This window comes from Filicampus tigris, chromosome 11 (assembly GCF_054856515.1).
Source record: "Filicampus tigris isolate MCC_2025a chromosome 11, RoL_Ftig_1.0, whole genome shotgun sequence".
Taxonomy (NCBI): Eukaryota; Metazoa; Chordata; class Actinopteri; order Syngnathiformes; family Syngnathidae; genus Filicampus; species Filicampus tigris.
The window spans coordinates 9,376,072-9,397,180 of record NC_141227.1 but is presented as its reverse complement, the minus strand read 5'-3'; the positions used below and the strand labels follow the sequence as shown (position 1 = coordinate 9,397,180).

Here is a 21,109-nt window from a genome sequence, read left to right as displayed (position 1 = left end):
TGCCGTTATTTTATTGTTATCGTCAATTTATGCATCCTTCCAACAGTACCAACAAGAATAACAGTCATGGAGTTAATACTATATATACCTACTGAAATTTTAAGAGATAAAGTTTGCTGAGGTATTGTGTTGGAGTTTGAAACGGCATTGCTTTTGTGCAAATTTATCGGGAAATTATTCCTTAATATGTTAATAAAATAATCACCGGTATACAGTGGTACCTCTACTTACAAAATTAATTGGTTCTAGAAGAAATTTCTTCAGTAGAAAATTTTGTTTTCCATTTAAATGCCCTAATCCCTTCCAAGCCCCCCAATATTGAGACATACATGTTTTATAAAGCATAAAAATGCATGAAAACATGTAACAAATACATGTTACAATTAGATTATTGCACCAAAAATGAGAGTTGTGCATAATGTAAAAAAAAAAAAAAAGAATAGAGTAAGGAATAAAAATGATGGTCGTTTACCTTTTAATTGCTGTCCTCATCGCTTTTTGCCCTCTTTGGTTCATGTTCTCTCTCAGAAGCGTTTTTTGCCTGGCGTTTTGTAAACGACTGATTTAATAACGTGGCGACTGTCGATGCATTACGGTCATATTCTTTGGCGAGATCAACCAAACGCATCCCTTTTTCATACATTTCTATTATCTCTTGCTTTGTTTGTATGGACAAAAAAAAGAATTTTTCCTCGTTTCTAATTGACGTAAAACTATCGCAGCACCTCATGGCCCGAGTTCAGGAAACTCCGGAGCTGCGAGTCGCAGCCCATACTGCTAGTAGCAACCCATACTTTTACCTTTCGTATCCTGAAATGTCTTCCTTAACTACAGGCAATATTTTCCTGTTGAGGCGTTTCGTGACTTGAAAATTTCGCATGAAGAGACGTTCGTGAGTAGAGGTGCCACTGTATACAGTATTTCACTCTTGCAACAATGGTAATGAGTCGGAAGAACAGAAAATGCGCCTTTTTCTCAAACAAAGCTTGTCATGAAAACAGCACATGAAATGCTCGATGTTTGCCATTGTTGTTTCTGTTACACTGTCATTTTCCTAAAGCCAGATTAGTGTTCACTGTTTCATCTCTTATGTGGTGTGCTGTACAGTCACGCTGTGCTTTGCAATCAGTGAAGGGTTTTTTTGTTTTATTTTTGATGTAAACCTAATTTTCCATATGTAGAAGTGGGGAAAACTTTGTATTGTGGGGAATCTCCACAAAAGCTTTGACAAACATATAAATGAAGCCCACAAACCGCTATGGAAAATAATCGGTTCTATTGTCAACATACTTTTGAACTCTTGCCTGTTGTGTGTGAGGCCTCTAAAGCACCAAATTATTATTTTTTTAAAATGAAATCCAAAATACCCTGGACAGGGGATGAGGCTGATAAGGTAGCTGTCTGCTGTGAACCCTGCTGACCTCTCCTCCAGGAAAGCCTCGTAACGCCGCTCAAGATAAATCACAGCAGACCTGGTTTATGTTAGGGTGAGAAACACGTAGCCTGCTATATGAAGCGCCTCCGTGTTTATCTACTTTGCCTACGGATGAGACACAGAGCTGCTAATATCAGTTATTTGTCTCCAAAACTTTGTCGTCACTCAAATGGTTGTCATTTGGATTAATGAGAAGCATTACATTTTCAATGGACACATCATGATGTGTTAAAGAATTGTAATGCTGCCTTCAGCTGGCAATCAGTTTCATCTTTTCCTCAAGTATTCAGTAATTGGTGAGCTGTGACTTATCTGGCGCATAAGGTGCCAAATTTAGGTAGGTATATACATTATTACATGCACATTTAAAAATTAATTACTGTTTAGTTGGCCTGGGTTGACTCTTCCCCCATTGATTTAAATGAGGGTACCATACAATTACTCCACTATGCGTGCCATTCCGTTGGCAAAAGCAGGAACTATTCAGTGGTATTTCTTGTACCCTGTTCAGGTGGAGTGACCGCTACTGGTCACTTGTTGGTGGCGCACATTCATCATTATTGTTGAGGACACACGGCTAGAAATGGCAAAACTAAACACACAGGCTAACGTCCACTTTATTGTTTTCTGGACACTGCAGTATTATATTCTAGTCTCCACACTCCTCGATGGGTCTTTTGTTTCCCTCATATTGTACATAGAAGCAACTACAGGACACATTCAGTGCCGTCTGATAGAGCTGAGCAGGTACTATGAAGTGGAAAAGCGGCAATCGTTTCAGAAAAGGTTTATCCCCCCATTCCACTGAAAGTGACAATCCTTTGTCAACCAATCAACAAACTGCAGGTGTCTAGAGCCACCCTTTAGGAAGTGTACCACCTTAGTTGATGCTAATACAGATAAATTATTTTAGTATTCTTCACAACCTTTGACAGTAGAAATGCCCAAAATATGTGTGTACAGTCCCAAATGCGATCAAACTGTACTGCCTGGTGTAAACAGGCTCTAAGGCTCTAAATGGACCAGAGTGGTGTGTTAACGTAGACTAGTGTGTGTTGGTTGTTTTTTTTTGAGCTGCAGCATCTTGAACAGCTTCTCTTCATTTGGCGTTTGTCTGCTTTGGTTTGGAGCAAAACTAACATTTAGGTTTTGTAACCTTAACTGCATCTATCCAACTATCCATCCATGTCAGCTATCCCAGCAGACCTTCCCCATCAGCCTCTTTACGATGTAATTTTTTTGGAGTTAGCAGGAAGAAATGGCTTACATAACTCGTCCAAATGTTTTCCAATATTTTTTGTTTATTTTTATTTTTGATCATCCCAGCTGTTTTTTGTCCACAGTCTACTCCAGGGACACTGCATCTATGACGTACAGGGACAAAGTGCACGAAGGTTGCCCCTTGGCTCACTTCCTGAAATCAACCAATCACAAAAAGGGGTTTTCCAGGGATGGTGAGGGTTGGGACAAGAGCTAAAATTATTGGATACTGTATGGGGGGCTTGTCTGTTTCAACTGTGAACTAAAAATGAAAAGCTGCAAATGATTAGTGTGTAGCTCTGTAGATGGACTTATTGGGGAAAATTGACTTATTAATGTTTGTTTCAAAGTTGCTGTGTCTCTGGAGTGCCTGCTTACACATATATGATAGTAAACATCCAAGCAAAATTTTTATCATCCTATTTTTGAAAATCTTACTGCGACATAATAACCCCTTAAACCCCACACCCAACCCCACAAAGAGTATCTTAGCCAATAACAGCTGGGCTGACTAAGCTTCCAGAGCAAATAAACACTTTGATGCGGCAGCCCAAGCATTATCATATTAATGGCAAAAAGGTAAGCAGAGTGAAGTGTAACCCTTTTTTTGCTGGCCTCTGCGAACCCTTGCTGCCAAATGAAGCGAAAGCCACTGGTTGTCAGTCTAACAGAAGATGTATTTACCAATGGTCAAACACTATAGTGGGGCAGGATGAGGGCTGGCTCCCTGCATATGATACATCCACCCCTAAAATGAGCCAATTTTGCCTTGGCATGAATTATGCTGTAAAAATAAGTGTGTATGTACAGTCATCCTTGACCATTGGGATATTTTGATTAAAGCGAGCCAAACACAGAGTAGGACAAATGGGAACTGTTTTAAATGTTGTAAAAAAAAATAAATAAAAATAAACCCCTAAAAAACACACATCTCCTTCCAGTTGCAATAATGTTTTAACGTTGTTAAATTTTCCCACTGCATGGTTGCAGAGTTCCTGGAGTTTGAAGTGAAGTAATTGTTACTCAGCATACTCTGTTCGCTGTCCACACCTTCATGCAGTTTTGTTTTGAAGTTCAGATTGCCTCCACAGTTTAGACGGCTTAAGTTCTCCCCTTTGGCGATGGACACTCTCAGGCCTGTTTGCCCGCGTGCTGTTTTTCCAAGGCCCTCACTAACGCGTACATGCTTCGTCAAGGATGGGAGACCAAGCTTTGCATGTTAATCCACTCTCATGCCCGCTCCGCTCATTGATAAAATTTAGATTGCGCCTGTTTCCATATATGGTATGGTTTCCCTGCTTGCTCTCTTGGCGTGAGGCCCCTCACATTCCTTATAAGCTGCAGCTGTCTTTGGAGTCCTGTGATTTCCCCACCTCCCACCGACCCCACCACTCATATAGTGATATGGAGTGTGGATGTTGATATGAGCGGCCGCGATGGGATCATTTGAGTGATACTTTGTATCCAGTTTGATGTCGTTTCTCCTGGACTTTGAGGAACCGGTGTGGCCCACAGATGAAACTGCCACAAAGTACACCAACCTTGTAATAGTCAGCAAAGCTTGACATGTACATGGATCAGCAGGTTTTAGTAAGTGGTATTGTCCATTTGTTGCTGTGTATGCAGAAGAACCTCCCAAGTGGAATGTCCTTGAGATTGTAAATCAGACGTCAGACAATATGCGCCAGAAGAATGTTTCTCTAAAGTTGCCCTAAACTTCAGTTCAGCAAGAATCAAAGGATTGGGTGCCTGTTTTTCTTTTTTTGGCTCTGTCGCATTCTTTTGCATATTGTTTCGAAAGAAGGATGACCCTCAGCAGGAGGTGTCAGAAAACAAAGGAATATACACAATAAGAAGCTATGTGAAGTAAGCAGACTCTTATTCAAAGCAGGAAGACCCTAGTGGGATTAATAATAATTCATAATTTGGCCGTTCGATCAGTGAAGTCTCCACATTGGATCAGCGAAATAAGACATTACAGCAAACACAATCTCGTTCACATCAGGGACGGTCTGTGCTGCTATAGTGTGGGTGTGTGTGTGTATGTATGTGTGAGCCCAAAAGTATTTTTCACGTGTCGCGTGACTAGAAAGCATTTGCTTGATTACAGTTCTTCCCCACTATTTTACGACTCCCAGATCTTCTTGTTCTTTGTCGTCGTCTTCGTCATAGTCAGCGACAACAGACAATCGCCGTCGAGAACGTACTACTTGCTACGTCACACACATTCGCTGCACAAGCATTGTATTGATTCCAGTAAAGAATCACACCTTGTACCGTCTTAATCTCTCTATCTCTGTCCATCTGGCATACATGACCAAATCCGGAAGTTGTTGTTTACAAAATATTCTCGAAATATGTTATTTCATCAAGGTTTAACAGAAAAACAGAAACATTGATATGCAAATAAATACACACAGATAAATAGTAGACTCAAACAAGGATTGTAGATTTCTGTTGTCATGCCAACCAGACACAGCACATCTGCAAAGTTGTAAAGCGTAACAGTATTGATATTTAATTCCACTAAAAACCTAAAGCGTGAAGTGGATATTTGTGGTGATAGTAATAATTCTGACAAGCAATTTCTGGTGGGAGTTGCTAGCATGTTAACAAAGGAGCAAGGACCTTAGAAACGTGCAATAGAGGAATGAAATGAGCCCATAGTCAATGCAGTCCCCTCGAAGCAACCCCAGGTATATTCACCCCCACGAACAAACACGAGACCTGTGTTTCCATCAGTCGTCGGCGAAACGAGGGTCCTTCAGTGACTGACTGAGAAGGTCCGTTGGTACTGACCTGGTTAATGATTTATTCAGTCACGGAAAAGTTTGGATCCTGGACAAAAAAATTATATGACAAAAATAATCATTGCTCATGCATTTTTTTCATTGTCAGAGAAGGAGATATTGTAAAGATTAAATCGTCGCTATCCTGTGAAAAACACATCCAATTTGGGATTTTTTTTTCTTATTTTCACGTTACTGCAATGTTCAAGTTGTTTAAATAGATATATTGCTCCGTCTTCTGATCTGATTGGTTACCTTTTTTTTTCTTCTTTTTCAAAATCATTGATCGGTCCCAAAACCCTGATTGTGTGAAGTTAAAACACTCCAGCAGTCTTAACTATTTTAGCTTTTAATTTTTTAACTTATGTGACAGTTAGTGTTACTTCAAAATGCCTTTGCACGTTTTATCAGAGCAGCAATTTGACCCTGAAACTGTAGTTCTATTTCTGTTGCTTTTCTATGGGGACAATAGTTTTTGTTGTCAAGCATGTAGAGGTTCCCCTGTATAATAGTTGTTATAGTTAGTTCAACTAGCAGATTAAAAAAAAAAAAACAGTCATTTGTTTTTCTTAATCATCAAAACACAATTGACTTAACTGTCGTACGGTAGTGTATGCACTTGAAGAACACTTTAAGTGCTAAACGTTTCTTATTGGAGTTTATTCTATTGAAAGAGTGGATGACCGAGCTTTGTTGTTTATAGTCTTTAGACATTGTTCAAGTATATGGATAAATACAGTAGTTGTCTGATGTGCTGTTTGTTCATTTGTAAAAATATTTAATTACCAGAATAAGAAAGCACAAAATCAAGGAGGAATCGATTGAATTCGCTGTTAGGCTTCTACAAAATTGCTAAAAGTATTTTCATTTCGTCTCATACTATGTTCCTGATTTACTAAGGTCCAAAGCTGCACAGAACAGATTTTGTTGGCTGCTGGAGGGTGAGTTGCACGTGTAATACTAAGATGGTCATCTTTTAGTACAATGCAAATGGTGCTTACTAAATTTACCCTCTGTAGCAGATTACACACATTGTTGGCGACTGGTGTAAAAGTGGTGGACAGTACCATTAAAAAGAGTGTTTTGTGCTCTTATGCTTTTCACCATGGAACCTCTGATAGAGCACCACGAGCGCAAAAGTACCTTTGAAAATGGTATGGTAAGAAAGTTTGGTTTGATTTAACCCACCCTGCGTGTGTTGTAAATGTCTAAGCCCATCCTGTGTAACATTGCATCTAAAACTTGGGGCAGAACGTCCCAAAAATTGCCAGAACCAATTAGAACAGTGCTCTGAAATGACCAGGAAGGAAATGCAGTTAAAAAAAAGTTTAATTGTAGGTGATGTGGCATGATTCCTTAGATCATTTAGAAGCTCCAAATCTACATTGCTCAAAAAATAGGAGTGCTCATAAAATGTTGCATTGGTTCACAAATGCGCAGCTGAGGTTGTTATTTGGTGCTTATTTTTGTCCCGACCCACCGACCTGGATCAACTGAAAGACTTACGGCACATTGGTGCAAGGTTTATCGTTAATGTGGCATGTTAACATAAGATGCGTCTTTCCCCCAACACCACCACCACCACAAATGTCAGTATTTATTTCCGAATTACGATAACACATACCAGGGTTACATAACTGTTTTATAAAAATACATTAATTTCATCCATCCATTATCTGAACCGCTTTATCCTCACGCGGGTCACAGGCGTGCTGGAGCCAGCTGTCTTTAGGCAGTAGGCGGATCACACCCTAAACTGGTTGCCAGCCAATTGTAGTCATTAAATTCATATAAACATAGCTGAATTGCATGCCCTATTGAAAAAATTTAAATGCCCTCTTTTGACTTGCAGTATGGGAAACTCTATGATCAGCTATCCTAGTAAGCACAATATTCTATGGGCATGTCTAATGTCCAGTCTTTTTTTCTTTTTTTACACCATGGACCGCTTTCGCATAAGGACATATTTTGACGGACCATCGAGGCTGCGGCGCAGCGACATGGAGATAATAGTCCTGCCGGCGGCCCTCCTACAACACTTTGGGCCACGGTCTCAAGGCGAATGAAACCGTTAGCGCGGATCCGACTGGCTAGCCAAGCCAGTTGCCACCGTTGTTCAGAGGCTACCGTACAACGTTGATCCTCGGAAGCAATCATTGTGGCGGCTGGCCTGACCTTATTCTTAGTGCACAAAGGCGCGGTGACAGACTTGAACTGGAGAGCAATTTTCAGTTTCCTGTCCTCATTCGTACCGGCACACTGCTTGTGTGTACCCCTATCAGTAGACAACATGTCACCATAATTTCTGTTTTTGGCCATTTGTTTTGCCTGTGCTACACCGCCACTGCTGTGTGTGTGTGTTGGATTGCACACTTATGCGCTACTTAAAGATTTCAAATCAGCCATCGCAATTTCACTCAGACTTGTGCATGCAAATTCATCTACTTACATATACCGTGCTCCTCCCAGAACAGGGCAAAATGGACTGCACAGCTATAACGACAATTTGGCAGACGCAATCCTGGCGGCACCCGGTTCCACAATGAACTTCCACATCTGTTTGCGCCCGTTTTTGTATGTGCAAACTTTTAGTAAATCAGGCCCTATATATGTATTTTAAAAATTAATGAAAGAATACTTCAGAAATCATCATAAAAAAAAATCAATCAGACAATTGCTGTTATTGAGCTAAAAATGAATTTGAGAAGTTGAATCCTCTGCAAATTCGTAGCTACCTGTCCAGGTCTACTCTGCCTCTTACCCAAAGTCAGCTGGGATAGATACTCTCGCTAGGCTAAGTGCTCATGAAAATGAATTAATGGACACTTGAACTCTCTTATCTGAATCATTTTACCCTATTAGCTGTAGGCTCTGATATGCTGTATGTGGTTTTTACGTGGCGTCGGACTAATACTGGTCTGTCAAATTTCTCTTGGAATTTTTTCCTTATAGTTTAAACATTTGTATCAGAGAGCAATGAGCCAGAGACTTCCTGCTAATGCATAAATGGTTAATAAATAAATATACAGTACATAACATGACCTGTGGCATCTATACACCTTTTTTTTTTTTTGCAAGTTGATTTAATACAGGTATTAAATCTAAATTTCCAGGATTTTTTTCAGTGCAGAATTTAGGTTGCATAGTGTCTGCACTGTCAGGCCACTATTTATTGGGAGCGTCATACGTCATACAGTCTCAAGTCGTATAAACAATTCAGTCTGAAGTGGATAGCAGGAGAAGAAAAAGAAAAGACCAGAGTAGCCACAAAGATTACTGAGGCAGGTTTGATCTGATGTCGGTGTAGGCATTATGCATTCACTATTTACAAAACGGTTCCCAAGTGTCTTCGTAAAATTTCTGCAACATGTTTTCGTCAGAACACCTTATTGATTACAAATTACAGCACACCTTACAGGACTACACAATATATAAAAACAAAATAACACCATCGCAATATCACATGCAATCTGCTTTCTTATGGATTTATTAGGCTTTTATCTGCCTTTGACCAATCAGATGCAAACTTAAATGCGCATCGCCATCACTTAGGACAATGCACGTGTATGCGTGTTTGTATGTATATGTTTATGTGTGTATATATATATACTTTATATGCAGTGAACCCATCAAAACTTAATTCAGAGCTGCTGACCTTTTGGCTTTGATTAGTGTTTGAGGCAATTAAGTCCTTCTGTGGCTTGAAACTGTCAGATCTTTGCCCAGCCTTACTGCCAAGTTATAGGCTGAGAAACTCAGTGGGGGTGGCTAGCAAGTGAATTAGTCCCACTGTTACAAAACAGTAGACTGTACATTTATAATGGCTCGCTCATAGACACGTTTTTAGAAATAGACAGATAGCTTAAGACTTACTTGGTCGTTTACTTTCATATTTGATGCGTGGGCAGGCACTCCAGAGACCCAACACTTTGTTTACAAGGAATTTAAAAGTTGTTTCAGAATATCCCTTTTAAAACATATGGCTGGAGAAGTTCTGCAGTGTGATATTTTATGTCTGAAACATGTTCTTAGCATCATGCTCCACCAAAGATATTATTTTCATTGGCATGGATTAGTTTGTTTTCAGGACAGACTTGTCTGAATTTAAAAAAAAAAAAAAAAAAAAAAGGAAAAAAAGTCAAATGTTTCATGTACTGTCTATATGTATTTATGTACGGCATGTCAGGACAAGTTTCATTGAGCTCGGATCCATGTTATCACTTGGTAGCAATTTCAATGAAAAGTAATAGGCTCAGAACCTACACTATATCGGTTTGACACCTTCACTGTTTAGTCACAAAACTATGATGTATTTAGCAAATGTTAAGTCTTTATGTAGGTCTGAGGGCTTTTGCTCTATCTCATATCATTGTTGTGAGGAATTATCAATACAGTTATATAGATTGTTGTGGTTAATACATCAATATTGCATTTTTTATTATTATTTTTTTTATTAGCGATTGTCCGTCATTTTAACGCATTCAATCCCAAAGACATACAGTATGTCTTTTCACAGTCCAGACATTCAATCCCAGGTACTTATTTATATATTTTTTTCAAACGTTAGGCTAACAGAGGGTCTGAAAATGTCTGGTCCTTCATTTTAATAGCCTGTCACTTCCATCTGCCAATGTTGCACCATAGCTAAATGACTTCGGATTCATCCAATGAAAGAGAAACCCTACTGGGCTGGCAATGCTCACATTGCTCCTGACCTGTTCACACTAGGCAAACTGAAGTGCTTGTTTTTAGGACCTTACCTTTCCAGATTATTTTTGACATTCGGAAAAATGAAACATCCCAAATGTGGATGAAGATTTAAGTGAACAATTTTGAACAAAGTATACAGTCCTTATGTTGATCAAAGGTTTGGACCGGAAATGACAATTGACAATGTTTTATGACGATGATGGTGTTTTACCAGTGAATTCCTTAGACTTGTCAACCTCCATTTAAAGCATCAATATGTTACAAATGAGGATCAGAACCAGGTTGTCTGTCTTTTGAGCGTGCTATGCTGGTTAATCACTCATATGAAGTTGGACAGGTCCATAGCGTTGTTGGAGTGTTTGATTGGAAGTACGCGTACACGCATACGCACACACAGAATCTCCCACCCCTCCACCTCCTTATTTTACAGCAAGCAACTGGACAGGTCAGCAGTCATTGGCTGCACCTCCTCCACTTGGGCTGCCTTGCCTTTTTTAGCAGTCCCAAATGGAGCTGCAAATTCCATGTTGCTGGCAGGGTGACAGGCTGGGAGATGGGATCCAGCAAATGGGAGATTAGATGACGCTGTACAATGGGCCGCCCGACCAACACCGGAGTTGTCTGCCAGCTGTCACCTTAAACTTTGAATGAATGGTTCATCATTACAACTGGCCCCCGTTTGCATTTGCAATTTTCATCTTGAGTCAGCAAGTGAGGAGAGGTCATCAAAGAAACGTGTTGCCGCCTTCGGAATTTCCATGCTATGTACTGTAATGTGCTCTGTGTTGTGGTGGCTTCCTTTGTAATGTATTATGTTGTGTCATTTTGATTCATTGCTTCATGCAAGTTCGGTTTTATTCCCAAATGGTACAAAAAGTAGTATATAAAGTTAGCGTACCCATGTGTGTTTGGCAGTTGTCCAACCTCTGAATTCAAAATCCACCTTATTCATCTTCTGAGGGATCGGGTTCCAGTGTACATAATTTTCTGTGGACATTGGTGCATTGTTAGTTTGTTTGGTTTTTTTTGTCCATCAGTTTAATATTTGTAATGTAATATAAAGTGTTGTGTTCACATGCGCGTCAGACTTCTGTCATATCCTGGACCCAGACCAAAACCCCTTTCAACCTGGCCATCCAAGCTGACTTTATCTCAGCTTGTCCTAGGCTCACTGACACCGTGAAAGTTGCATCAGAGGTGGATTCAGTGATTCCCGCTCTAAGTCGAGCATTAAAGCTGACAGGAAGTGAACCTGAGGTGGCCACATTAGTAATGAGCTGAATCTTGTACGTAATGCACTCTATAAGACCGTGGTAGCTACCGGCATTCACTGCCTTGACAGTGAACTAAAATGCTTTGCCGTTCATAGACGGACCTGTTGAACAGTACACACATGGTCAAACAAAGCAGCGGTTGGACCAGTTAACGTTAACTAAGTAGGTCACACTGATAGTGTGGCCAACGAGGCAGGCTTTCTCACAGAAAAGCAGATATTTGCATCTCTGTCTATTCAGAAAATTGAGGCAGAGGCTCCCATTGATGGTGCCAAATAATTAAAGCTACGCACACATGCGCCCATAATTGACGCCCCCTCAAAGGTCTAAAATTGCCTATACGGTAACCCCTCGCTACTTCGCCGTTCGAGTTTCGCGGCTTCAGTGCCTCGTGGGTTTTCAAAAAGTACTCATCAAAAAATAAAAAAGACAAAATACAGCCATATCGTCAGCCATATTGCGGAAAGACATGTTGTTTTAAAGAGATGGTTGACTCGGAGGCTTTGTACATACCTACGGGCAGTACAAGGTGCGTGATTAGTTCCTGGCGAGCGATTGACGAGAGAACGAATTTGTGAGCGGAGCGCGCTCAGTCACCGGCAAGCGCAAGGACGAACAAACATCGGCAAATAAAATGTTCAAGTGTTTAAGTTTGTCTTGAAAAAAGCTTCCCTCAACTAGAATTCCGCATTGCATTTGATCCAAAGGTCCTTGTTGATGTTATTGGGCAAAGCCAAAGTTGCCATGGTTACCGCCGGTGACGGAGCTTCTTCTTCGTCGTCTTAAAAGAAGAGAGAAGAAGACTACAACGAAGAAGACGACGACTACGGCAGTGAAGAAGAAGAAGCAGCAGCAAGTTGCAACGAGCAGAAGTGATGACCCTCTTTTGCTTTGTACAACATTGAGGATTTAAAAGTGCATTAATGCTCCAGGATTGTACCTTTGGCTAAAATGCACCACGGGATTCTAGTTAAGGAAAGCTAATTTTACGATAAAAATTAAGACTTTAACGTAGTTATTAACATGCCAGCGAACATTCCTCTCACAGCATGCAGCTTGGTATTTACTATTCATTTTGCATTTTAAAGTTAAATTTGTTGTGTAAGAATTAGAATCGTGGAAACTATCTCGGGGGTTTGCAACGGCGTAATTGAGGCGTAAATCACCCCGAAATGAAAATTAAAATTAACTTAATATGAAATAAAAAAATAATAAAATTAAAGACAACCTCGACTTCGCAGGGGGGTTCTGGTCCCCGTTAACCGCAATAAATGAGGGATTACTGTATTACTTGATTGACTTGCCATAGTTTGTTAAACTGTAAATATATCACAAACTGATCCCAAACTGAACTGAATGAATGGCGTATAGTAGCAAGTGGCCAACATCTTTGTAGAATTTTCTAAAAAAAAAAAAAACAACAAAAAGAATGGAATGAGCACTTTGAATGCCTCAAAAGTCCTCCTTAACAAATAAATAAATAAATACCAAGTGTTGCTGTTTAAAAGTCAGAGTAATTTTGCCTTGGAATTTCAGCCCGTACCAGCTTATTGGTGGATATTTATAACTGCAATTTGCAAGCCAATTGGAGGACTATTTTCCTGAGTAACAGATGAAACCAAAGTGTTCAAAGGGAGAAATAACAAAGTTATACTGATTTTACTTTAATTTGAAGATGTTTTTTGACCAAATTTTCAATAGGTGAAATTATAAACAAACGTTCCCTCATCATCCTAGAACACTGTACAACACCCAAACAAAAACAGTTTGTGCTTCGAAAGATCATGTGGTAGAACCTGCCCTTTTGATGTGTCTTTGCTGTTGTTATATGCCGTTCACGTTTGGTTTGACGTTTGGATCGTAAGCCAAACTAGTTGCAGGCGGTCGACGACAAATGAAAAGTAATAGCAGAAACCTGCACATTGCGTGACGCAATTGAATTGTTCAGTGGTGTTCAGTTGCGTTGTTCATTGTGCGGCTGGTTTTAATGTTCAGTCCGGACACGCATGAGTAAAAAACAATAACGGCGTAACAAAGTGCTGCTCACCTACTGGCCTCGCATGCATATCGGAGGCTTTTCACTCGTCATTTCTGCTGGTCCGGCAATGTCAAGTCGTCAGTACGCACATTTTTCAATCATTTTATTCTGTCGCGATCGTCTTTTTCTCGGGGGGCCTCTGTTGGCCGGCAAGGGGTTAATTCCCCAGGCGAGGTGCTCGGGTTTCCCGCCAGCTGTCGGTACCCTCAGCTGTTTGCACTCCTGTCCCGACGGCCCGGACAGCTTGGTCTGACGCACACATGCACACGCACGCACACACTCGGTGGCACAATGGCGGTGAGGGGGTGTGATAAATGCCACGGTCACCACACTGAAGCTCTCCTGGTACAACACCTCCTCGTTTTCACCTCCTACTTTGTTTTTATCATCATGATTGGTTAATATCTGTCCAGCTGCATGATTTCATTAGTCACTCCTTAAATTCAAACTAAAGCCTCGGGGATAATTGTTCTTGGATGCTCACTAGCAAATGGTTGTTGAATTACTGTGTTGTTCTTTTAAGTTAGAAGGACATGACAACTGTGAGGCCCCTCCCCCGTTCCGTTTTTTCCCCGCTGCTGTTTAACTAAGTCCAACTAACGCGGTTAAAAGGACCTTGGACTGTCAGAGGCCCCGAGGAGAGCCAAGATCTGCAGATGGACTCCACGCTCGGCACGTTGCTTGTCTATACTTGTCGTGACTCATAGCAGAACACACATGTGCAGCGATGTGTGTGTCAGGAGTGTGAGAAGGCCGACTTTGATTAATTATTAATCGTCTGAGTGCCATCAAATAAAAGCGCCGGCGTGTTTAGTCATTGCGGTCAGTGGATCTCTGTGACGAAGAGATGCGATGGTTCTTATTGACTAAAAGGCCTGGCTGGATAACGTTAAGTCAGTCATAAACCAAAATCAGCAGCCATCACTCACTCACGTTGACGCTGCTCTCCTTTTTCTGCTCAACCTGGTCTTTTTTTGGTTTGCTAGGCTTGACAGTCGCTTAACCAAGGCAGCTCGTTAAGCACTTGAAGCCGAGCCTCCTCTCTTGAGAATATGACCACCTTTTAGTCAGAAATGACATTCGGCTCGGAAAGTCGGCTTATAAACAATTTTATAAGCAACGGGCAAATAAAGGGCGAGTTTATCAATCAAGTTGGATTGGAACACTAAGTACCCGGCAGGTGACAAATACAGAGTGTCCCTCTAATATTCATTTTATCGACACCGTTGTTTCTATGAGACGTTTTACTTTTTCATCACACGTTAAAGTTATTCATACAATAATGCAAATCGGTGCATCCGACAACACTGTAGCTCTGCTTAGGTTTTAGCTTTGAAGTGGTCGTGTTCCGCAGATTTATGGCCGTTGCATACAAGAAAAGAAAATGGCCAGGTCACTGGCAAGAAAACGACATAGTTGTGTAATTTGACTCTAGATGGGTGGGCAGGCAGTCCAGAGTATGTGTGTCCAAGTTATTGACTAGACAGGTTCCATTTTTTTTTTTTTTTAAATGACTGAAAGATGGGAGCTAATTCCCGACAGACGTATCTTTCTTGAGGTTCAATAAAGGAAACGTATGAAAGAAGATTCTGTCTTTGTAAAGCTAACGCTCAGTGTAGACTGAGAAGTGTTTCGACATTTTCAACTCCTTTCTAGCTAAGGAAGAAAACAATAGTATTTTAAACTTGTGTTCATATGCTGTGGTTCAGTTCCACACCACTGCAAACTCCATTCACAACAAAGCACATATTCCAGTAATACATTAATACATCAAATCTGAGCATAGGCATTGACTAATTCTACCAATTAGCAGTAAAGCAGAAAAAAGATTGGTCCTTTGGCACTAGCCCGTAATCGTTAGCCTGTTTATGGCATTTTACAATGTGTGTTAGCATTAAGCTAAAGGACTATGGTGAAGTTTGTTTTAAATGTACAATGTGTAATTTTCTTTGTTTTATGTTTACTTTGATAGTAAACATCAACAGGTAGTGGCGCTATACATCTTGCACAACTGCCGTGTGTTATGACTTGAGGTGGGTGCACTGCCACCATCTAGCACTCCTTTCTCAAACTTTTACTTGCAAGTCAAAGCAAAAAAATCATCTGAGCAACATCTTGTATGTCAAAAACTCAAGGTAGTCAAGGTGCTACTGCATGCGTCAATTGAATTAGGAGTTCTCAGTCACGGAAGAAATGATACTGGTAGGTGAAGCTATTTCAGTTCCTTGGCAACAAGATGGCGCCAAAGCCTTATCTAATAGAAAAGTAGGCTTACTGTACTTTGTATTAGACACTGCTTTGGTGCCATCTTGTGGCATTTTGTGGTGTTTCAGAAACAGCACAAAAATAGCAAATCTGAGTGCTTTACAGCGAATAAAAGGGGGGGAAAAAATCTGTGAATGTGTGAGTAGCAAACTGTGACTTGGCTGTTGCAAATTGATGGAAACTGGCTTGTTTATTTACAATCAGATCCAATCCTCTCCTCTTGTCTAGTTGTGCAGCCCACTCAGCAAACATCCTGCTCTGCTCATCAATGGATTTTCTTTTTTCACATTAGCATACTGTGTGGTCACACATCATTCAATCGCCCGTTCATACGGTTTCTGTCTGCATTTGCGCCTTTTGTAGAGATGTTAGATTGGTCAGGGTTGTCATGGTAACAACACATTATTTGATACTTCAGTATGTTTGAATGGGGCCGAACTCGACTATTATAATGGATAAATGAAACAACAACTCAAATCAGCCGGCATATCCATTCAATTGAACCTACATCACTAGTGACAACTTTGTTTTTTTGCCAAGCAAAAGAGTGAACTTGTAGTTGTACATGTGGCTGCAATTAGAGGGGTTCCAGGCTATTTTCTGTACCTTGTTTGTGTCACGTCTGGATCCTGTCGCCCAGCCACTGATTTTAAAATACTGTGCTTACTTTAAACCCCCCACGTCTAACTCCCCTCAGTGCATCCAGCTGCTTTTAGGAGGAAAAGCCCCATTAAGGTTATTATTGTTGCTCCCCACAAGTGAAAGTCTGGTGCTACCACAATGTGTGGAGAAGCAGGCCAAAAATGCAACCTACATTTGGACACGCAGGCACCCAGTTTGTACATGTTTGATCCCTTCCAGGGTCACAGGGAAGCTGGAGTCTATCGCAGTTGACATACTGGGAGTCAAGGGGCGGGTGCTGTCACCAGTGGCATGCACTATGGCAGATTTTGGCCCAACATGCTATCTATCACCATCTTCACTAATGTTATGTTCACAGTTCATATTTTGATTTGTGTATTGGTTTCTCAGGTCTGGACCAAAGCAGAAAAAAAAAAATATTGGTTTGTATTTGGTCATGGTTCATGCTGGCATCCTTAACTTTGACAAACCCAGAAAGCAGTCCCAGCATGATTGCGCTGTTTTTTTATGTACAGTGTTCCTTAACTGACTGAGTTCTTGGAGCAGGATTTTTTTTTTATTTGCTTTGTAAATGTCAAAGTTTTAGATATAAAAGTGATCTTCAGATACTCCGCCGCTCGAGTGATGTGGGGGCGGGGGGTGAGAGGTGCAGTCGCTGCTGTACTTTAAGTCATTTATTGAAAAGGCTAAAGATTCAAAAACAAACAGATAATGCGAAGACTTGCAAGGGGCTGCTGAAAGGCCACAAATCAGCAGACGCTCACATGCAGACTAAATGCAACCAACTTAGCCAACGTGTGTCTCGTTGCTGACGTCACTCACGAGGCCACAGCCCGTAAAGGCAACACCACAGTTGTCTCTTTGACGCTTGGCTTGTCCCAAATTTGTACCGTAATAACCTGTTGACATTACATTCATTGTGTTTTATACATTACAGTGGTATATTTATTTTAATAAAACCATTAAAAAAAATGAGTTTTTTTTAGGAATGTCAATTTATTTCATTATGGAAAAGTGATTAAATTGGATTGATTTGATTCCAAAACAGTAATACTCTCTACTGGTATTTGCCTTTAATGTGTGTGGGTGTTTTAAAGGGAGTATTTTTAACAGCTGGTATGTCTTGAAGAGCTTGTAAAAATGTATTTATAAAAAAAATTTTAAAAAAGTTCACAGACAGATGAAATGCCACAGGGAGACACATGTAGTATGTTGATCTGAATTGTTCATTTTGTTATTGTTTTTTTGCCAATGCTTTCTTCTACACTTTAAAGGCTGGTCTGTGCAACATTCACCCTTGTGTGAATTGTGAAATTGTGAAAAAGTGAATCGAACAGCCAAACAAGACCCACCGCCTCAAGTGCTCTGGGTCCACTTGTGTGATAATGTTCACATTTGTCTCAGAAATCATCTTTCAAAATCAAAATTGTCATGCAACTACTTTTTCGGTGACGGTCATTTGACCCATGTGAGCAAAACTAGCTACCAATAATTACTTGTTGTTCGACGTGGCGCCGTTTTGTTTGTTTTCATCACACCAAATCAAGTGTGAAAATGAACAAAATCATGAAAGTGAGGTGAATAACAACCCTTCAGGATTTCCTTTTCGAAGTATAGTTTCTTCTGACAAAACCCAAAGATGATTAACTCCTATTCCCTGTATCTATTGCCTCAGGATACTTTGAAACCCACGTTCACAGTAGCCAACCTACCAGGTGGCACCAGCAGCGCCCAAGCCACTGTGCCCACCACCTCCACCAGCATGCAGGTGAGCAGCGGGCCCAACTTTCCCATCACCAACTACCTGGCGCCCGTTTCCGCCAGCACCAGCGTCAGCGCCAACGGGACTGTCCTGAAGACCACCGGCGCCTCCACGGGGGTGATGCAACTGCCCGGTGGCTTCACTTTCATGCCCGGTATGTTGAAGCGTGGTGTCGTTCACGTCGTCCCTTGGACTCGCACAGACGTCTTTGGCCATGTGACTGGTTAGCTGATTAGAATTTCATTGGAACCTTGCCAACATCTCGGGCGTCATCTCGAGGCGGTCGTGCTTCACTTGCCTGGGTGTTTACATCATGCCTTTCAAAGCTAGTCACACACACACTCGCAGCCTTTGATTTCCACTCTCAGACAGGAATAATTAGGTAAGGGGAGCACAATAGGCCTGGCAATCTGGGCTGCTGAACATGGCCCATAATTAAGTCATGAATATTCAGCTAAGGATCATGGCTTGTGATGACATGATATAGGGTTGTGCAATTAATAAAAAATTCAATTACAATTATGATTGTACACAATTACAAAATTTACATAATCGTAAAAAAAACGATTAATTAATATTCACAGTGTGTTTACACAAGGAAATCATACTTGAATGAATACATTTCCACGTTTTTTTATTTTGTAATAACTAATTTTTATAAATTTTGTTTGGTCTAAAAGGAACTTGCATAATGATAGTGTTTCAAAGGAATTCATTTGTCTTTATTTTTAAGTTTAAACATGTTATTTTTTTGTACCAAAAAATGAATCATCGTTTGAATAATTGTGATCCCAATTACCGGTGTGACCAATATAATCCTGATGAATATTTTTTTCATAATCGAGCAGCCCTAACGTACTTGGTGAAGCTGCTGCTTTTGTGGTTCTGAACTAGATGTAACCTTTCCCAGTAAAACCCAGGAGAGTTCTACTGAGGACTTTGGGGCTTTAATTTGTGGATCCCAATCGGCTTCCTCACTTCCCAGCGGTTATTCCGGACATTTCCTGTTTCTGTTGGCAGCACAAGGAAAAACTGGGAACAGTTTGGTACCACGCGCAGGTCTGAGACCCCTTTTTGAGAACCACTAACTAACCTAAAGGGTGATGCAGTTGTTTTGAGACATCTACTGGGAAGTAAGAAATATATCACAAGAAAAACATGCGCCACTAAAGGCAATATTTGTATAATTGCATAATATTTGTTTTAATGACAAGAGAGTTACTGTACAGAGTCTCATGACCCCGCTTTCCAAACATGTAGTACTGTACATGCTTAAACGGTGATGGCCTCCCTCCCTGTATGGTGTCAATGCTGCCGTCCATCCACATCACTTGGTCGTTGTCACAGTGTTTTTGGTCTTCAGCCACAGCTGAGCAGTCACATGGCGGCTACTATATCATTTTGACTGACAGCGCAATAATAGCCACGCTGCTCCTGTTCCTTCTTCAGTCAGTCTCCGTGCTTCCTCCTCTTCCTGCAACCTTCCCTTACATGGTCAGCCACACCCCTTCCCATGTCCGCACCGTGCCACCTGTCTGGCAGCAGCATGTGGAACAACACACCCGACCTCAGCACCTGTCTGCCGAGCATGTGGCTAAATGTGAGGGGGTCATTCATTCAAACCAATTTGATTTAAAAAAAAAAACACTTTGCTCGTGCAAAATTTGGACATATGCAAATGAAGAAGAGAAGGGGGTGGTATCCAAATATTTCTTTTTTTTTTCTGCCGTATACTGCAACAGATTGTTTGAATCACCAGTCTGCTATAAAATGTTTGTTTTTTTTAAGCTACCGTAAACCTTGATGTCTCCTTGTCTGAAGTAGTGTGGCTACGCTACACTAACGACATTCAATACTCTCTATCTAAAATGACAATTCATTTAACAATGTTGTATTATTGCGGTCTAGAAATAAATATACCGCATTAGCAAGCCACCACAGAGAACAATTTAAAATGAATCCTTGCAATCTACTTTTTGGAGGGAAATCTTTGTGCAGCGGCTGTATTAGGCCCTATTAGATGGTGCAGAGGCGGTCAAGTGCGTAATGGCGTTATCAATGTCTTTTTCCTGGCTCAGATGAACTAGAGAAATGTAAATGTAAAAATCCATCCGACAGTCCAACAAAGGTGCGACTGTGACTCTCATCACTCAATGTCACGCTGGCCGTATGCATTTGTCTATGCTGACAGTTAAAGCACCAAAAGGATGTCAAAGTAGAACTAAACCCTAAAAGCAACATTGTTTTTCTTCGATAGGTTGTTGGCACTGCTGATGATGATTCTGCAGCCTTTTTTTTTTTCTTACTGCGGACCCAAAAATTGAAACCAACCTGTGCATAACTGAGCTTAATAGCACATAACGAATGCAACGTAGCCAGAAGCTGTTTGTTGAATCTTATTTGAAGGCCTCGTTGGATACCACATACTGTATTATATAAAGCGTGGGCTTGGAGCATATAGTATTCGATCCCCTTGTCGTGACAAACGACTGTGACTTTGCATTTATTTACAGTGTTGCCCTGCTACTAGAATAGAATAGAATAGAATAGAATTGAGTATACTCTGGGTATGGGGACCGAGCTGTGCCACAAATGGCGAAAATCCCTAATCCCCCTAAACAAAATTCATAATTGCCTGTGGATGCTACAAGACGATGTCAAATGACTACTTTTGTCTCAACTAAGATCCTCAACCCACTTAAAGATAGTTCATAGGCACCAAGATATGCCACAAGATGGTGTTAAAGCACAAGTTTTATCTAAATGAAGCCCTGCAACTCACTTCAACAGAGTGCGTTGGCTTTAAGGTGCCACAAGATGGCACCAAAGCACTACTTTTTTTTGTTTTGGCTTGAGCACAATAACAGTGAAAACAAAATTTGGGAATGTCGAATTGCAAATACGCAGGACTTGACTGTACTATGCAGTTTTATT

The 21,109-nt window shown here is 40.7% G+C and overlaps 1 protein-coding gene across 7 annotated transcripts in view; it reads left to right on the top strand.

Moving 5' to 3' along the window:
* The window catches only part of srfb (serum response factor b), a 35,178-nt gene that overhangs the window by 6,609 nt on the left and 7,460 nt on the right, over positions 1-21,109 (top strand). For all 7 annotated transcript variants that reach the window (XM_086045289.1, XM_086045288.1, XM_086045285.1 and 4 more), the window contains exon 3: positions 18,089-18,329. In XM_086045289.1, coding sequence (XP_085901415.1) covers positions 18,089-18,329 — 241 coding nt within the window. The remainder of the gene's footprint in view (positions 1-18,088; positions 18,330-21,109) is intronic.